This window comes from Amblyomma mixtum, chromosome 2 (genome assembly GCF_055824585.1).
Source record: "Amblyomma mixtum isolate Tamu chromosome 2, ASM5582458v1, whole genome shotgun sequence".
Lineage (NCBI taxonomy): Eukaryota > Metazoa > Arthropoda > Arachnida > Ixodida > Ixodidae > Amblyomma > Amblyomma mixtum.
The window spans coordinates 245,980,083-245,999,820 of NC_143013.1; the positions used below are offsets into that span (position 1 = coordinate 245,980,083).

Genomic DNA, 19,738 nt, shown 5'->3' on the forward strand with positions numbered 1-19,738 from the left:
GGAAAAAAAAATGCGAGCAGAGCTGAACGAGCAGCAGTCAGAGATCGCGCGGCCGTAAATTTTTGGGGGCTCCCTTTCAGCGCGCTCTATTTGTAGGGCGCTTATTCTTGGCACGTGATTTATTATGTGCATTTGGGGCGACGAACACGTGTAGCGAGTGCTGCACCAAACTCCTTCAAGTTGGGCGTGCGGCCTGATCCTACAACGGGAGGTATCTTCGATTGTGGCCCTCCTTCACCTTGACCTGTCTCGTCAGCAACTCTTCGGAAACACCATGGCGTCCAATAACGACAGACCTGACGTGTACTGACTGGCGTTATGTATTGTGGAAGGTGCCACAATGTCTCGGCTGCCTTCGTACATAATCATGCTTGGGGTCACGACCTATCGTTTCTACCCTCCTCAGGCGCCACGTTCTGTCCGTTGCGAGTCTGCTTGCATACCTGACCTCGGTTATTTGGAATGGCGCGTCGGAGTCCTTTTGCATTCTTATGTTTTATTCGCAATGTTTAAAATATATTTCCGAATAACTGTGGCGTCAAAAAGAAACATTAATAAAGTGGTTCAGTGATTTACTAGAACTGCACCGAGTTGGAAGCATTGAGAATGCCACGGCGAATATCTGGGCTCTATTAGCTCGCCACAGCCGGTCTCTGGTCTTGTTTGTTCATAGTTGCATTCTAAGTTCAAACTTAATTTATGATCGTCTTTGAGCCACACGATATACACATGAGGACAAACGGTCGTGAATATTTGTCATTTACTTGGTTTTTTTTTTCACCTTTAACTAACGCTGATGATTTTGTTGTCTTCTCTCCAGAGGGCGGATGTGTGAAATCAGACTTGACAGCTTGAAAACGCAAGGAAGATGTTTGTACCTTCTTTGCCTAAGGTTACCAGCTTGCATAGTTCGTGCTGACTCCTATAGGGGAACGGTTACGACAAAAAACTCTGCAATGACCAGAATAAGGCATGCCCGCATGAAATGTTTTTCTGTTAGAGGTGTATTTAACCGTCATTAGGTTGTAAAATTTGAGGTAATGTTTTAATGCCATAAATACTGCAAGAATACACATATTGTCCCGGTTTGTGTTTAATTTTTATGAAGACAGTTAAGAGTTCCGAACTTCCTCCATGAATGCCAAAAGGCACTCCGAAATCTACAGCTGCAGCAAACATCCCCGGGTGTTTGACGTCCAAGAAAACAGCATTATTTTTATTTTGAGACACCTGTCGCGTGCCATAGAGATACAAGCCGTCCGTGTTGCGCTTTCGGGGAAGGTTTTCTTACATGTAGTTTAGACCAGTGCACCTGTACATATTTAAAAAAAAAGTAATAAAACTAACGGCTTGATTCCCAACCAAGCAGTGGATCTTTCTTTTGCTCTCCTCCAAGCCCTAGACTTCGTAGAACTGGGTTAAAACCTCCATAAGAGGGTTCTCACACAGCTTCCACCCTCGCCGTTCGATGGCGTTCTACGTCACACCAGCGGTAACTCAGGACGTTCCACGTCCGCCGCTTACGAACGTGGGGGGCGCTGATGAACACTCTCAAGGTTAGGTTATTCGTAAACATAAATACCCCCGAAAGCAGAAGGTTTGAAAGCCGTCGCCGTAGCTCAGAGGTAGAGCACCGGACGCGTAATTCGGAGGTCGTGGGTTCGGATCCCACCGGCGGCATGTGGTTGTTTTTTCTTCTGCTTTTCTAATCAATTAGCTTTAAGCGACAACATATTCAGTAATATTCTTACTTGATCAACACCACAAAAAAAAATTAATGAATTTAAAAAAAAAATCCCCTGTGCTCCTTGGTTTCTGTGGCTGTTGGCTTCTCTCACTCTTACCTTAAAGAAATTTATAGCTCTGAATATGCAAAGCGAGCCACCATGCATGACCCAGAAGCGTTCATGGTGGGCGGTTTTTCTTTGGTAAAGTTGTATATGCATGAAATGTTTTTTCTATATAGTCAATTTTTTTCCGCATTCATATACAAACAATTAGACTGTGTACAAATTTAGGCATATCTGCGTAGCAGCAGGAAAATCCCCAAGCTGATTTTGAAGGTCTACCGCGAAACCTAGCTGGTATTTACACAGGGCCTTATACACACATGCTGACTCGCGACCTTTGCTGTCCATGATTTTTAAGCCATTTTCAGTGAGATTAAAAAGACAGAGAACGTATTGCAAAGTATAAACTGAGCGCGGTACAGCTGCGATGGGAATTCTATTAAGCATTGAAGTAACGGTCTTAAAAAGTTGCTGAGGCTCAGCTTGGCTAAGCCTGGGGAATGCGAAGCATATTAGTGGCTAGGCTTGGTAATACATTGCTTTCCTTGGTTGAATACTTGGTCATTTTAATACAACCACTAGAAGCCTTCGTCGTGGGGGAAAACGGCATGGCTACAGCGGAACGCCGACTAACCCCGAGACGCGCGTTGGGTGAGCGCCTGGATTGCCACGGAAGCCTGCGTTCAAAGGGCATGGCATCGCGCCGAACGGGTGTCCACCGAGATGGCAGAGAATTACTGCGCCATTTCCTTTCCTCAAGAAACCTTGGGTTCAAATGGCAAGGCATCGCGCTGAACGGGTGGTGGCGTTCCTCCCTTCCTGTACGGTGCGGTTCGGGTGTCCTCCGAGATGACATTAGGCCCGTAAACATTTCATGATTACTGTACTCTCGGTTACGGGAGAGGCAGAGATTTTTGTCCTGATCGTTTGGAAGTCAATAAACTTCTCTTTATAGTATGAGACACAAGGACATTCAAGTGGTTGTATTAGAAACAACGCTCTTCCAGCCGGTGTTCTCGTTCTTCGGAGGATTCCATGGTGCGCCTTTGTCGTGTATAGGCATTCCGACGCTCCAAACGAGTCGACATACTACTACACTCACTACCGTCCACACTGATTGAAGCACAGTTTAACTCTTGCACCAGAGTCGATACAGCACTGTCCGCACTGGTTGAAGCACAGTTCGACGGCGCGAGGTGAAGGCTGGCTCTCTCATCCGATGTCACGTGGTGTGACGTCACGGTGTCACGTGGTGTGACGGCTAGGGGTCCCGCGGCGACGGCGCGAGGTGGAGGCCGGCTCTGTCATCCGATGTCACGTGGTGTGACGTCGCGGTGCCACGCGGTATGACGTCACGGTGTCACGTGGTGCGACGTCATGGTGTCACGTGGTGTGACGTCACGGTGTCACGTAGTGTGACGTCACGTGGTATGACGTCACGGTGTCACGTGGTGTGACGTCACGGTGTCACGGGGGGTTCCCACGGCGACGGCGTGAGTGGTAGCTCTAGCAATATGCTTCGCATAAAAGTGCCAGCGTACATAGGAGTGTCTGCCGCTGCGGTGTTGTGCCGAGACATCAGGGTCTTGTTGAATACGCACCAATATCTGCGGCGGTTTCATCGCACGTCTGAACTGCCTTAGCTATCGATGTGCATTTCAGTCCTGTCATCGAGCGGTAGACGGCACGCGAAAGAGCAATTGGTGCCACTACACGGCACTCTGGATTCTTCGTAACGTCAGCATGGGCACAGTAAGGAGCAGGCGTAGCTGAAAACTTTCAGATTCCCCGTGGATGCCTGCGTGGCCTGAAATTGAAGGGTTGATCGAGTTTTGGACACTATTGTTTTCCTAGGGCATACATGGTTTTTCCTACAGACAGCGCTTTGCGGAAAACATGATTATTTTGTTCCCTTCAGGCACACAATGCCAGGTAGAGAACCAGGAACTGAGTCGGCAAACTGAGTTAATAAGAAATAAACCATAAAAGAAAGGGCGTTTGGTTTAACGCTCTTTCCTCTTCCTCCCGGTTTTAAGCGACTCGGGCATTCCTTTCATGGTAATTCAAATTCCTTTCTTCATTTCTTTTTATTTCAATTAATTTAGTTTCTTTTTTTTCTCTCACTGTAAAGAACCATGTTGCTCGACCTCCTGTCTTCTGCCATAAAGTTGGGGGTCCAGGGCTTTGTCAAGCTGTCAGGAGGCAGCTTTCACTCAGGGCCTCTGCATGTACATCGGGATGGCGGAATAAAATTTATTATTATTATTATTATATTCAGCAACGCACAGAGGGCAAACACTTGTCTAGCACGACCGAACTGTGTGTTCCGCGGCTCCTAAAGCAGCTGTGAACCGGAAGACAAAATATGACGATGTAACCCAATGAGTTTATCTGCACAGCCTTACATACAGACAATTTTAACCAAATGTTATTGCTAGATATCGCGTGTTCAGCCTAAAACACGCCCGGGATATGTTCTAGGCAAGGTTTTTGCCCTCTGTACATCATATTTGGACCATGATGAAAAAACGAACACGAACGCCAGAGTATGCATGGACCGCCTTAGCCTCTGAGATGTTCGGGCTAAATAAACTTATGCTACCGCTGTGATCGGTGGGCTCCATACAGACTGAATCTTGCACGGGCTGCGCAGTATACATGTAGGATTGAGTAGCGCAAGCCGATATATACAAATGTCAATAAATAAGGACAGCCCTGTGAGCAGCTCCCGGGCCCTTTCTAACCTTCTCGCGTGCGTCCCTCCTTTAACTGTGGAAATGAAATGAAGCAGCTAATATTTTTATTGCATGGCCCCTGCTTCGCGCACAAAACAAATCGAAACTTCCTATAGGGAACCCAAGCTCAAGTTTGGCGGCGCGACGACAGCGCCGCGCCTCCTATGGTGGCCACCCGGAGAGGCTATTGGGAAGGAGCGCTGCAGACGCTGCCGGTTTGACAGCGGCGGCGGCGCACGTGCACGCGTGCTGTTCAGTCCGGCTGGGGCGCAGCGTAGTCTCCGCGTGGCTAGTTTTGTGCGCTGCATCGACAAGGGTGTTGAAGCGGAATTTTTGCAATGACAGAAACGGCCCAACGAAAACAAAAGCGAGGTCCGAAGTACTGCTGTGTCGTGGGTTGCCACAACAGTGCAGACAACACCAAAGATCGCGATCCGCCTGTGAAACTGTACCGATTCCCAGGCAGGTGGTACGAGAAAGAAAGGAGACAAGCCTGGATCACCGCTGTAAGGAGAGTCAAGTAAGTCATGACAGCCCTCTCTAGTTTTCTGCTTTGACCGTGGCAGCTAATCGTTTTTGTTTGTTGCCGCGACGCATCTCGATATCGAGATCGCTGCCTTCTCACAGCACGTGTGTGTGAAAGCCAAGTTACGGTGGCATGTGGAGGCGTTTTTAATCAGCTTTTTTTTTTTTTAACGTAGCCGTCATTGTTGAAATTCACACTTGCACGTGCTCGTTGCGCTGTTAATTGAATTCATTTGAACTACGTACGTTGTCAAAGGATTGACGCCGCGATTTGCGCATCAGGCAAGCATCTTTCTCGCGTCTGAACAGACTGCTTTTAATTTCAACAAACTTGGACATTGTTTTGCTAGTTCAATTTGCTGTGCCTCTTTATTATGGCAGCATTTTATGTTCTGTATGTTACCACCATTATGTATACTACTACAATGTCGAATGCTTAGGAGCTCGGCGGCTCTGCCATTTGCCACCTTCGGAGCTTGAGCAATTTTCATTCATTTGTTCATGTGTGCGCATTCGTTTCTATGTTTTCGTGTGTCTTTGTGTGCATGCATGTGCGTGAATACGTGTGTGTCTTGGCGGTGGATAACAGAGAATGCTGTTCTTTCTTGTGCAGTCCCGATGGAACTCAGTGGCTGCCAAAAGAACATACACAAATTTGTAGCACGCATTTTGTGGGAAACAGCAAGAGTGACATCAGCCAACATCCCTCCTACATTCCAACCATTTTTCCACCTATCTACAGAAAAAAGGCACCTGATCGGGAAAGGGCGCAAAGGTATGAAACCAAAAATGTGACACTGCCAGTGGAAGTTACAAGCTTATGTTTTCAAATGTGTTCTGTTGTTTACCTGCTTTATGAAATTGCGGTCCAATCATAATATGATCATTAGGTGCATTCTCATGTATTTAGTGACTACATTTCATGGCAAGTTTGTTTGCAGCCTGCACAAGACTCAATTAGTAACCTAGAATTTTGATTGCGCAATGCAGGTGGCAGACACGTTTCAAGAAGGAAATCTCATCCAAACAGCTTGTTGCAAAAGATGAGCATCCATTGCAAAGTGCAGCCGATGAAGCAAAAATGCAGGTGCTGGAAGCCTCCGTTCTGGACGATGTGCATCGTGACTTGAGCCCAATGGATTTCAGTGATGCACCTCTGGAAACAAGTACAACTACCTCTTTGCTCAACGACACGAGTGATTCACATTCTTTGGAGCTTTTGTGTGGTGCAGGACAAGAAAGTCATTCTACTGCAAAAAAGACGGACGCTGTAAGGACACCTTTTAATTTTGGGCTCCTGTTTAGTCAGTGTAAATATAGCTGACACTAGTGCAACATACATTTGCTTTTAATAATGTCCTTTCAATTTCCCCAAAGAATACAGAAAATTTGTCTAAATACCTCAACATATCCTTTGTTTGATTTTTTTCAGACAAGCCAAACAGAAGAATGTGCAACTTCAGGAAAGCTAACTATACTTCTCTCAGCAACAAATGGCACTGAAGCTTCTACACAAGTCATGCACACAGAAATGACTTACAAGGTTAGATGATGCAGCTGTTGTTCTTTATCTGTTCTGTTGAACTGTGGTGTTGTCTTGCTGTAGCACCCCACTTTTGTTTTTCTCCAGTTTACTTGCATTATTGGGCAATGTTCATTTTTATTTTCCTTTGATGCATCACTTTTTTTAAATTTTATAATGGCCATGCTGATTTTCTCTTTGGAATGAACTTGTTTATCTGCTTGAGAGTACAAATGTTATTTTCTCTTTGTTATTCATTTTTCCTTAGTGTGGTTCCTTTTTCCATTTCATCATTCTGTATGTTTATTCTATCCTGAAGGTTGCAAGCACAGATGGAAATTGGAAGCGGAAATGCGGATTTTATGGCTTTGATTCCTTGAAGGAAAAGGAAGAGGCACTGCAAGATATGTGCGGTGTGACGCTGCCAGTTTTCTGCCTTCTTCTGAACTTGTTGCCAGCACCACAGTACAGGCGCAATGCGATGTCAAGGGAAGACAAGCTATGTTTGTTCCTTGCCAAGCTACGGCTTGGGATAACGTACAGTGCCTTGGCCGCTATGTTCAGTGTCACAGCCACAACAGCCTCAACTCTTTTTAGAAAGACGCTTGATATTCTAAGCATTGCCCTGAAAGAGTGGGTCTTTATGCCTTCCAGGGAAGTAATCAAGCTGTGTTTGCCTCCCCCATTCAAAGAAAATTATCCAAATTGCACCCTAATAATAGATTGCACCGAGCTCCGCACAGAAACACCGTCTAATCCTAATTGCCAACACGTGTTGTATTCACATTACAAAGGAGGATACACGCTCAAAATTTTGATCGGCATAATTCCTAATGGAATGATAAGTTTCATTTCTAAATGTTATGGAGGACGGCATACAGACTGTTTCATAACACAGGACTCCGGCTTCCTGCAGCTTATCAAACCAGGGGACTTAGTTTTAAGTGACAAAGGATTCCCGAGCATACGGACAACTGTAGAGGGTAAAGGTGCAGTGCTACTTATGCCTCCTTTTAATTCAAGGGGTGGACAGCTGTCTGAACAAGACATGGAAAAGACATACAAGATTGCGTCTGTGCGAATCCATGTGGAAAGAGTTATTCAAAGGCTGAAGATATATCATATTCTAAGCAACAGAGTACCGCTAAGCCTGGTCCCACACATGAACAAAGTGGTTTCAGTGTGTGCTGCCCTTGTAAACATGCAAGCACCAATAATTCATAAGTAGGACTGCTTGGTTTGCTGTGGCATCCATAAATTGGTTTGTAGGCATAGATTGCATTTGCAAAAAGATGGAAATTTAAAGGAAAACTAGTTCTGCAGTTTCATATTAGCACACTGTGACTTGATAACTGCAACTATGTGCACTTCAGGCAATAAATGGGTTCTTCAATCACACCACTGTTTTTTGTCTGAATTTTATTTCTTAGTGAGAAGCCCTGTGATAGTTCTGTAATGTGTTATTCTACAAGCAAAATATACATGTAAAAGAGGCAATAACAGGACTGAAAACCAAACGGCAGATATATAAGTAAGTTGAAGTATGCACAGCAATAAGTTTGATTTCAGGCAAGGATCGTGCATCTGTCCATAAATATAGAGCATAGAAACCTACAATAAATGCAGAACCAATAACTTGAAATAAAAATACTCCATCTTGGGGATCAGTTCCCACAGAAAAGCCTCGTCCCGAGTTACTTTCACTATAACTGCATGTTTCGGGCTGTAGACACATAAAATGGCCCACTGCAGGTTCAAAACATACATCTGGACTTGTATTTGTGTGTAATAAGTATGTGTGGTTCTGAGCACAATCACATCTCCATTAAACATTAAGTAGGGGAGCAAGCTTCGCCTTTCTTCATAGTCGATGAATGGTTCTTCCTTGTATTTGAATGTGCACTTGATTTCAATCAACACAGTTTCACTGCCAATTTTTGCGAGTCCATCTGGGCTGCAACAGTCATGGCTGCTGTGGAAGCACAACGAGTCCTTCCTAGAACATGAATAATTGAGATTAGTGCTTGAGTTGAAATGTACAACAAAGAGGAAACTGAGCATGCCAGGAATAACTCCTGATGTAAACTGGTAAGTGAATTCACCTGCACAATACGGGTGCCAAGCTTTCGTTGGAGCTCTTCTCGTGCTGTGGCTTCTGTCTTGATGCCTAGTCAAACACATTTACATGTTTAACTTAAGAGCAAATAAACTGTGAACATCACGGTTTATGTCCAAGCTTGTGGCAGCACAAGTGAATTTAGTGTTGGAATGCCATAACTAAGCACTCCAAATGTTTCTTTTAAACAAATTTTTGTGCTGTTGGAAACATACCGTAGCGCATTGAAGCACTTGTGTATGATGATGTTCTGCAAAGGCTAATAGCAGCTCTCTCCAATCCTTCATCATTCTTTTTTGTGCGTATGGCATGTGCTTTCGTGCTGATGATGCGAAGTCGGCGTTCTTCATGCCATCTGAAAATTGGCAAATTTGAAAATATGAGTCAACAGAATGTATATGAAATGTGTCGCCTACCTTTTACTGCACTTTAGTTTCGTACCGTGAGCAGTTTGCTTGGCCTATGGTGTGGAAGCCCATGTCACGTGGTGCTTCTTTCAGTACTACGTTTGTTTTGTACATATGCGCCCTTTCACGGTCCATTTTGCTAACAAAATCTTTTACTTCAGTTGTTTTGTCATCGAGGACATTAAGATACCTGTAAACAGGCCGGTGCGACATTGACTGCAGTAAATCCTCTAGGATTTCCTTTTCCACAGTTTCTGAGACTTTGTCAACAATGTCATCTAGCAAGGTCGCACAAATGACATCTTCAGCGCTTCGATTTTGCAGCCCCAATATTTCTCTCAGTGGACACACTATGTCCGGATAGCTGAGAATGATATTGGGGTCAGCTGGTTTGGTATCAGGAACCCTGCTGCCCTGTCCTGTTATGGAGAATGAGACAAGGGGTAAGGAAGGTAACGATTCACTCATAAAATGGAAACTGCCGTTTAAAGGTGTGGCACATCGGATGCCTAAAAATACTTACGGGGGAAGAGGTCCAAAACATCCCCTTCTCAGCGCCTCTTGGGCTTTCCGCTCGGTTTTCCCCACTTCTGGGGCTCGCTGGTGCATGAATTTACTTCGTGGTCGTTCACATGGAGGCACACCGCAGCTGCGTGCTTGCAGTTAGCTGTAATTCCAGCTTTGCAGGAGCATCGCCCCTCTCGAACAAGCAGCTCCTGCTTTTCCTGGCACGACCACGACAGCTATGAGAGTCAGAAATAAAAGTGAGACAGCGTAGACGCTTGCCGTCTTCTTAAAGAAGGCTTCCTCCCGAAACTTCCCTCTACAAATTTTCAGCTACATGTCATGTGGCACGGTGTACATTTTTTCAGCTAACTCCGTCTGCCCCTCCCACACTATTCCGTGCGCGCGTACAAAGCTAAAATTAAGGCGAAAGATTTGGTTAAAGGCTTCATTATTTAAAACACCCAGTACAATGTTGTGAGTGCGTTTTTATGCCAGCGCAATTACGCGAACGCTCCGCGCGCTCGATACCACAGCTACGACAGCCCGCCTCTAGCTCGGCACCCCTCACGCTGAACATCGCGATCGCGGAGCAGATTTTACGTATTTAAGTCTGTAAATCTAACAATCGCGAACAAAAAAATAAAGTGCAGGCATGACATTGCAACTGAAAGAACAACGAGCCACCGAGATAAAAAGGCGAACAATATGTGTGGCTTCTGAGCGCTTACGTCCAGCTGCCTCCCAGCCAAGTCAGCGGGTGATGTTCTAAGGGATGGAGTATGTGTGTCTCGTACTGTCCCAGGCTTTATAGCGGGTATTATGGTTTGTCCGCAAAGAATTTCTTCCCCATGACGCAAACGTCGTTCCCGAAAGTGCGCGATTAATTTCTTCAAAAATGACATGTGGAAACAACTCATTCCTATATGCATTCCGACAACGGAGAACTTCAACCGAGTGCACCGCTTCGTTTCGTAGCTAGTGCTTATAAAAACGTTCAGTTATTAGAGCATATAACAAATGGACAGGCTCAAGGTTCACGTCGTACACAACGTTGTCGCTAACTTGTGACACGCATTTTCCATTCAATCAGGCTTCGTTGTTTTCAATTACCTGCTCTACGGAGTACACATGGCTTAAAAGCCTTTCACCTTTGATTAGGTTCGCTTTCCTGAAATAGTTGTCGAGCTGGCATATCTTTTTGAACCCGCACTGCAGCCGGATCATTGCGGCGCGCGACAGAAGCAGCGCGAGACGTCTGCACGTGCGCGGAAGCGAGAGAGCGAAAGGAGAAAGCATGAGGTGGAGCGCCACGTCTATCCCCAGTTTCTTTTTTTCTGCCAGAGATGGCGCTCCCTGTCAAGAGCAGCAGCGCCGCTCGACGTTGCTTTGGGTCCCTATAGGAAATACCTGCCACAGTTTCTTTGATATTGCATCAAGAATCTGCTCCGGACGTTTACAGTGATTTTGTTTGTTTATTTCTCGGAGGTGACACAAAATCACGTACTCCTTACACATCTCAATTACTGGAGGGAATAAGAATGTTCTTTTGTAATACTCGTCTTAATGGCAAAACAAACGCGCCATCATAATCCAATGCTCCTGTAATCACGGGTCTTAAACGTTACGTTATAGTAACAGTATACGTGTTAAATTCTGAATAGTTGCGAACATGCGGCCTATGATGTTTGAAGCATGTCTCCCTTTCTTTTAACGTGGTCAGTATGTCAACATCATTGAGACATCCTCCGTCTTAACTGCAGCTCACAGTCGTTTGAGTGTGCTTCCGCTGAATTTCCAAATCTGCAGAAGGTACACTGGTGCAGATCTGGCAGAGATTCCTACTCTCCTTTAAAAAAAGGCATCCTTTGTCGGCGACGGGTACCGTTCTATGATACAGCACGGAGCAACCGATAGAGTGTTCTCTCCGCCCGAGTACTTACTCAACGCTAGAAAAGGCACTCGAAAATTCTCAATATGAAGATTGTCGAGAGACTGGAAAGCATACCAGTATTCCATTCTTCCATTCTTTGGCAAGTGGATATTCTCAAGGAAACTCCACCTATCAGCGAGTACTCGCTCGGCCTCCCGTACTGCTGTATGGAGTAATAAAATAGAAAGGTGAGCCACCGCAAAAGCGCATACTCACGCGATTTGCCTAGTATATCGAAGGTAAAATATATCTTCACAACGGTTTCTATTATTTTCTGCTCAAAATTGACGTCATTGGACTCTTGACCAGCCGCTGTTGTACTAACCTTAGTGAACCTCACGTTCGTGATCTTTATACAGACTTTCTGGTCCCACTCAATATCGCAACATGAGCGCTTGATGTCTCCTATTGCCGAAGCAACTGAAAGTAAAAGAACAACGCTCTTCCTACAGACATGCTGCTGCTCCTTTATTTATTTACTTCACTTTTTTTTCTCAAAATTTCACTTTTTGAAAAACAAATATGCCAAAGAACTTGTACTTTAAGCCGACAGAAGCCAGTTAGTAACTTGACCCTTCACAGCGGTTCAGACCGAAATCGACATATTGCACTTTGCACTTGCAATTGCACAAGATAATGTTATCTTTCTCGCGAATGCGTACGACTGATTGATGGTTGATGTTCATAAGATTATTTACGCACTTTATCACTGTATTCGGATGGCTCCAGTGCTAAGGGTAGCGCAAGGCAACTCGATGTGGTATTGGACGCCATTACATTCAAGCACACGATAAAAAGAAAGGTATCTCAAGATCTTTAGTCAAAATGACCAAAATAAAAACACTGAATCTTACGGTAATATATCAGTTTATGTGGAAGAGAAAGAAATCAACCTGCACGCTGCTTGTTAAGGCGGCAGGAAGAAACTCAAGGAAAGAAGCAACAAAACGCAATGTAATTATAACACTGACAAGGCAAAAATCCTAAACTAGGTCTTCAGGTCGGCGTACCTTTGTTTGCCAGTATTTGGAGAAAATCGACACACTAAAACAAGCTTCACATATCTAGAAAAAAAATTGTCAGGTGCAGTACATGTGGAAGGGCTTTCGTTATGTAAACTGCTCTACTTTTAAAATTTAGTGCTCGTGGAAGCTAGCCGAGAAACATTCTTTATATATGTTTTGGACAATATCATCTTATAAATAGAGTGCTTCGTTCACATTTTTTGTGGTAATTGTAACCCACACTAGGTTGTTGTAACAGTGACATGGGCAATGCGAACTAGAGTTCAAAACAACTTCTAATGACGAGGAGACCTTAACATAGTGATGCACATAAAGATACCGAAAGAAAATAGAGATGAAGCCTAATCTGTTTAGGAGGTAACTAATGCAGTTCTGGTATTTTACACGAGCTCGAGTATTCCGGCTAATCCTAACTCCTTCCTATGTGTGGCACACTTTCTCAACTATTTGTGCAGTAAGCTAATGCCAAACCGTGGCCGGATTGGGCTACTGTAGTTTTATTGTATTCAGTTGTAGGCGTTCAGGGAAAACGCCTCTGCGCAGTTTCTTCCTACGTCTCAGTGCAGTGCTTTGGTCACTAACACAGCAGACTTCCATGTCAGTCTGGTACTGAAGGCGCATAAAACTCAGCTCCTAAAACCCCACTTATATATTTGACTTTTTTCTGTTGACGGTACAGAAACTAAGGGAATGTATTTGAAACACCCCTGGCGAGTGCTAACTGGAAAGAATAAGAAGCACTAAACTTGTCCATTTCTTTGGCAGGAGGGTATCATGGACGAAAGCCGTAAAAGAGAACCTTCAAATATGCGACATGACAGGAACAACTTGAGCAAAAGAACTTAACGCATTGCATGCTTTTCCACGACAGGACCTCCTTTGTTTTTGAAATCTTTAAATTACGCCGCCGAGAAAAACTGTTAAAGTTGGTGTTCTAAGCTGCCAAACATCATCATCTTTGTTGCAGGTTTCTCAGTCACTTTCCAGCTTTGCAACCAAGCTTCCTCGAGCCAAAAGCACCCTTCTACGCATCATGCAGTGGTCGTATAAAAAAATGAAAACTCAAACCTTTTGAGTTTTCAGTGTTGCAGGATCACAGGTTCTTTTTTTTCTGTGTCACAGGCTCACTTAAATGAAAGTACCGCATAGATTGAAAACTACTGCAGTCAGTACTCTTGACGAATGTTGAAAATGATATCCTCAATGAATAGCTCCGACCCCGTTATTTAGCGACGCCTAGTTAATGCTCATAGTTCTGCCTTTTCAATCTTTATTTCTTTTTATTACGTTCAATTATACCTCTTGGATGATTTAGAACGTAATGCATAAGGAAAAATTTTTGATGCTCCCACGGCTCATAGTACCTGCTAAACGCTCTGACGTAAAAAAAAAACCACAGGTGTAATAGATTATTAAAGTCCTGATAACCTATTTAACTAGCAATGGGCATCGCGATTCTCACTGTGCCGGATGAAAGGTACAAATAACTCCGTTTTGGCATTTTTCCGTTCTGTTTTCATCTTTTGGGCATGAGAAAAGGAATGAAGGAAATGTTTTTTCCCGGTTTGGTTTTCAGCGGCACTAAAAAATGTCTGTACATACCTCGTATAGATTTTGTATATGACTAATGCAAGGCCCAGTTTCGTGTCTTTGAGGTCCTACATCCCCACCGACGCTTTTGCAGCGAAAGGTAGCACACTGAACAGTTTTTCTTTGGTTGTTATTTCGACAACATGCCGTTTGCCACGAAGCAGCATCACACACACACACACACACACACACACACACACACACACACACACACACACACACACACACACACACACACACACACACACACACACACACACACACACACACACACACACACACACGCACGCACACGCACACACGCACACGCGCGCGCACACACACACACGCACACGCACGCATGCGCGCGCACGCACGCACACACACACGCGCGCGCGCGCGCGCACACACACACACACACGCGCGCACACGCTCACGCATAAATAGGAGAGAGAAAGGCGGTGCCTCATAAATAGGAGAGAGAAAGACGGTGCAACGGTCACTGAAGAAGGCATGGCAATATTCCGGCCATGGCTATGTTACCACAGGGGTGAGGTCGACATGGAGGCCTAAGCTCCAAATCAAAGCCTGTTCCCAGCGTCCAAGGCCCCCAGGGAGGTCGGTGCTCGCGTGAAGCGCTGAAACATTTCTTTTTCTTCAAGAAATCTTGTCTCCGAGAGCTAGGAGCCTATAAAGGGTACGAGAAGGTGCAGGGTAGGGGCGTCCACTAATTACTCCATCCACCGATACATGGGGTTGGTGGGGGGGGGGGTGCATTTCGGCGACCCCATTTTTCACATATTGCCACACAGAATTTGTCAAATGAGTGATGAATTCTCTGTGCCAAGAAGTATAAGTCCAAAACACGGAGCAGAATCCGGCTGAAGACTGAGAAGTGACGGAGCAGAATCCGGCTGAAGACTGAGGAGTGTGATAATTTCAGTATGGTTTATAGACGGCAGAACGTACAGAGGGATTACGCATGATGAATCCAGAAGAGGCAACAACTCCCCCTTCGTCGTCCGCCAGACGACGGCCAGGCGGTGCGAACGGTGTGAACATGTTGTTATTACTGTCAGCAGATCAAGACAAGCGTGGTCACGTGACCTTCACAGGAAGCTTAAGCTGCTCAGCATCGACCCTGTGATACCCTGCGGTGCTCTTCAGGATGTGCAGTAAACATAAGTGCCAGCGGTAATGCAATGGGCCAAAAATAAACAGCATTCGTCCAAGAGCTAGAGTGCACTTGACCGTCCGCAAATATCGGAGCGCCCTTGGCACGGCTTTACCTGGAATTGGAGCCGCCTACTTACCAACTCCGTTGCGGTCTGTTTGTTTTTGACTTCGCATCAGTAGGAATGCTTTATGAAGTAGCAGAGTTAATACGTTACATGTGTTGCAGTCGGCAGGAACACCTTGGTAATCCACTTTTATCACTCAGCAACTTGAGAAAAGAAACTCATTTGAATATTTTTTTGCTGAAAAAGAGCACAACAAGCTACTATATCTGCTGCTCCAATTGAACAACAAAGAAATACGTGAACATTCCAAGCGAAACACTAATTGAATTTGCTTCCGATGCTGTGCACTCGTCATGTCGATCCGCACTGTTTGCGGTTCATGAAAATGACACATTCATCCAGTTCAAACAGCTGATTAAAATTGCTCGTGGTGAGGAAGCATGAAACAAAATTTCGGTTAGTGTAATAGGAACACTACTACTTTGTTTAGCTCAAGCGTTTATTTTGATTACATGCCGGGAAACAGAGTATTATTAGTACCTGTTATTTAATTTGTTTAATCTAAATAAAAAGAATTTGGGAGGGGCATGATATTGGCTTCACTTTTTCAAAAAGTCATCAATTTCAAGTACAAACTGAGACTGCTTGCAGACAAGAGCTACATTTATAAGCGAACGAAGTCGATTTCGGAGGTTAAATGATGCTGCGTTATATGTGTTACCAAAGCCTCCTTTCTTGAACTATGGGCCATTGCTTTGGATATTGCCGCGAATGTTACTAGTGTTTTTTTGTTCATTCTTCAAAGCTGCCGGCACGCCGCTTTATCGCTTTGTTTGTGATGCAAGACGCCCCTAGATTTATCTCGATTGATCGCTTCCAGGCGGAGCCGACTCTAAGTTGTTCCAGCGCGTTCCAGTAACTTTCCAAACTTTATCTCGAAAGTTCGCTATCAGCTTTAAAAAGAGCCCGGCTGAGAGCGGCAGGCATTCTCTTCGACGACCGCAGAGCACACTTGTTGCTACACCGCCGCCGAGTGATTCAGTTCATTGCGGGCGCAAGTCAGCCCAAATAAAGAGTTTTGTGTAGGAACCATTCTTGCTGTTTTCATGTTCACCGGAATGCACTCACCACTACGTGACAATATGGTAAAAAAGCTTGGCCTGTAACCAGGGTGTTTGCCTTGACTTCTGAAATCCTTTCCTGACATACCGGGGGATCTGCGTTAGCACGTACTTACACAGAGTCAGTTTAAGATTATGGCTGCTGCAGTGTAATATTCTAGATGTACCTCGGGGCCATTTCACAGACGCACTATGCTAAAACGTCATGGGTTTAGACATCCTACTGAGCCCCTTATTAAGCTATAGCTCAAAAGGTTCAGACTTCTTCCACTTTATTCACTGCTGGCATTCAGCTGAAATAACCACTGAGGCAACGCAGAATAAAGCCCTCGTCTTATGGCACCCATATTGTTCAAGACGAAAGAAGAGCTAGTTTGCGAGCGATGCACAATCTTGGTCCCCGCTTTCTTTTAAAAGGAACGGATTGTTTACTGAGAACAGCGTATGTTGTTTGAAGGTTCGGCTTTCTGTTATCATGTGATTTTAAAACAAACTCTGGTATGACACATACATGAATGCGGTGTGCACGCGCCGCAAGAGTGCTACTTAAAAACGTTAATTACTTTCTGCGTTAAGAACCATAGCTCAGCCAGGTTCAGTCAGAGGCGTAGGGTTGTACTGATGTTATAGCTGCTATAGCCGTCTTAATCACTAGGGCTTAGTAACGCTTTCATTAGCCCTAATCTTTTGCATTTCCTACTGCACGCTGCTTTCTTCTGTACAACCGCACATTGCGTAACTCTCTGTGATTACACCTTACACATTGCACGTTACGTTCATTAATTTATGTTATATTATCATCCTGTGGCCTTTATATTTGTCGATTATCGAAACAACAGCACCGGCCAGTTGTGTATATTCGTAATACCTATAAGCATGCAATTAATATGCACACATTCAGCCTTTTCAGTGTAGTGGTAAAAGAACTTCTTATAAAGTTGCAAAACCGTCATGTTTACTTCGGTGCTGAAAGAAGCTGTACTGTTATTCCTCTAATATTTACGAGAGTAATGTCTGCTTCCAAGTATCCCGAATAAACAGAACGGAGGAGTATAACAGTGACCTTTTCACATTCTTTCATTGTTTGCTGTCGGGAAAATATAGCATAGCGGCCAGAGCAATGATCGGCCTCGCATTTATCACCTTCCATATATCTACAGTACGAGTCCTTCTCAGTGGCCCCAACAAGGCGCTGCGGGCAGTTTGTGCTCATCTTGCTCCCAAGTTCAGCGCTCGCACGCGACCGACGAAAATACCGTCGTGGAAAGAAAATGCAGGCGATATAAATGGCCTTTACTTCGTGCCTACAAAGGTCCCGACCTTGGAACGAAATACGGCGCCACATAAAACGGCCGGGCTGACAGCTCATGAAGCCCGACTCCATGGCGCCTGTATTTGCGCTGAGACCATTGCTTGTATGGGCATTCGAATGCTCAGGGAGTACATTACAACTAAGCAGTCGTAGTATGTTTTGTACGGGCACCACCACGAATAAAAAGAGAGTTTTCTGAGAGAAGAGCAGAATTGTCGGAGCCACAAAGAGAGTATAAAGCTCAGGAAGAGGAATTATTTTATTTTATTTACGGATGGTGCAGTCCACAAAAGGGGTTTCAGCACACCGAAAACATAACCTATTAGAAGGCAAATGTGTATAAGGAAACAATACGAAGGCCAACTATATAAAATCATCGTCATTCAGTAAAAAGCTACAAGACAGACAGAAAATGACATATTTGTCCCTTTAAAAAAATTAAATGAGATTTGCTGGAAATAAAGGCCTGCAAAGTTGAGTTACTTTATTAGTCAACCTATTCCATTCAATCACGGCGCTAGTAAAAAAAACAATATTTGGATAATTTTTTTTCGCTAAATCGTGTAATTGTGAGTTGATACTTGTGGCTTGTTGCATATCGAAAATAAAGTGTAATTATATCAAAGGGGTTAACATTGTAGTGACAATGTACAAGCTGACACTTCAATTTTAGTCGGGAGGCGAGCTCTTAAAACGAGGCAAGCTGCCTCGTTTTGAAAGTTGTGTTACTGAGCTGCGGGAGAACTTAATATGAATAAACCGAACCGCCTTTTTCTGCAACCGTTCAAGTTTTGTGATGTCAGATGGCGCGAAGGTGCCTAAGATAGCAGGTGCATAATATAGTACTGGACGTGTAATTGTGCTGTATGAAATTAATCGAACGGAACATGTGGACTGTTTTAAGACTCTCCTTAGAAAAAAACAATCTACAACAGGCATTAGCGGTTTCTATATCAATGCGTTTAGTCTGTTTAAGACTGTCAGCTATCCATAGCCCAAGGGTATTCACTCAATTAAAAAAAATCTTGTTAGCTAAGCAATTGAAACTAAGGTTATTTATCTGAGAGTAATGCACATTAAAAACCGTTTTCCTATATTTATCGGCTTCTGCCCATTTTCGCACCCACCAACAATATTCTAAAATGCATCTGTTAGCAATATTTGATACCAGGGGCTATCGATTGCCGATTATAAGCACAGCCGTCTGCGTATAATTTCCTTTTTTTTCGGGAAGATCAGTTGCAACACCATTTTTGTAGAGAAGAAAAAGAGGGACAATAACGGAGCCATACCTGGAAATAAGTCACCATACTAACGCTGCCTCTCACTACTTACTTGGTTTTTAAGCTTTGAAGCTGATTAATGGATTTGCTTTTCATTGGAATGCGAGTTTTTAGCTTATATTTTCTTTATTCGTATTAGCCGCTTTTCTAACCACAGTGCTTTAAGAAAAATCTTGGGGTTTGCATGTTTGCGTAATCCTTTTTCTAATTAGTTGTATAAAACACTTGATACAGTCATTAATAAAGTTTCTAAGCCTGATCCAAAGCTCATTTGCACCACGTTTTCTCATCGCAAACTCATCAAGATAAAACTCAACTCTCTCAATAACTAAAACCATGTTCGGCCGAGAGAAATCAGCGAAAAAGAAACGTTTGAGATTTTTGTCTAGTGAAGTATTGCTTAGGGCTAATATCACTGGTTAGAAGTTCCTCGCAGCTTAGTTAAGCATCTAAGGATCCGCTGAAAAAACGTCCATCTTTCATGGGCAAAAACTTTGAATCTTTCAGTATTCTAACGTAGTGTTATAAAATATGGAAGGCAATGATCCGTTATTTTTATGCACAACAAAATGTTTCTTTTAATGCTTTTAATCGCTCGCATCGGGTAGTTAAGACTGCCGTATAATACCAATAGGGTACGATTTCGAGGATAGAA

At 44.1% G+C, this 19,738-nt stretch overlaps 1 protein-coding gene and 1 pseudogene across 1 annotated transcript; one reads left to right on the forward strand and one right to left on the reverse strand.

The window, feature by feature from the left end:
- Window positions 1–4,732: 4,732 nt before the first annotated feature.
- LOC149363328 (uncharacterized) lies at window positions 4,733–7,858 on the forward strand. Its single transcript, XM_089569919.1, has 5 exons — window positions 4,733–5,045; window positions 5,664–5,825; window positions 6,041–6,320; window positions 6,483–6,593; window positions 6,892–7,858. The coding sequence occupies exons 1-5, from the start codon at window positions 4,864–4,866 to the stop codon at window positions 7,798–7,800; spliced, it is 1,644 nt and encodes a 547-aa protein (XP_089426045.1). The 5' UTR covers window positions 4,733–4,863; the 3' UTR covers window positions 7,801–7,858.
- Window positions 7,859–8,485: 627 nt separating this feature from the next.
- On the reverse strand, window positions 8,486–10,826 carry LOC149363329 (uncharacterized; annotated as a pseudogene).
- Between the last annotated feature and the right edge of the window lie 8,912 nt (window positions 10,827–19,738).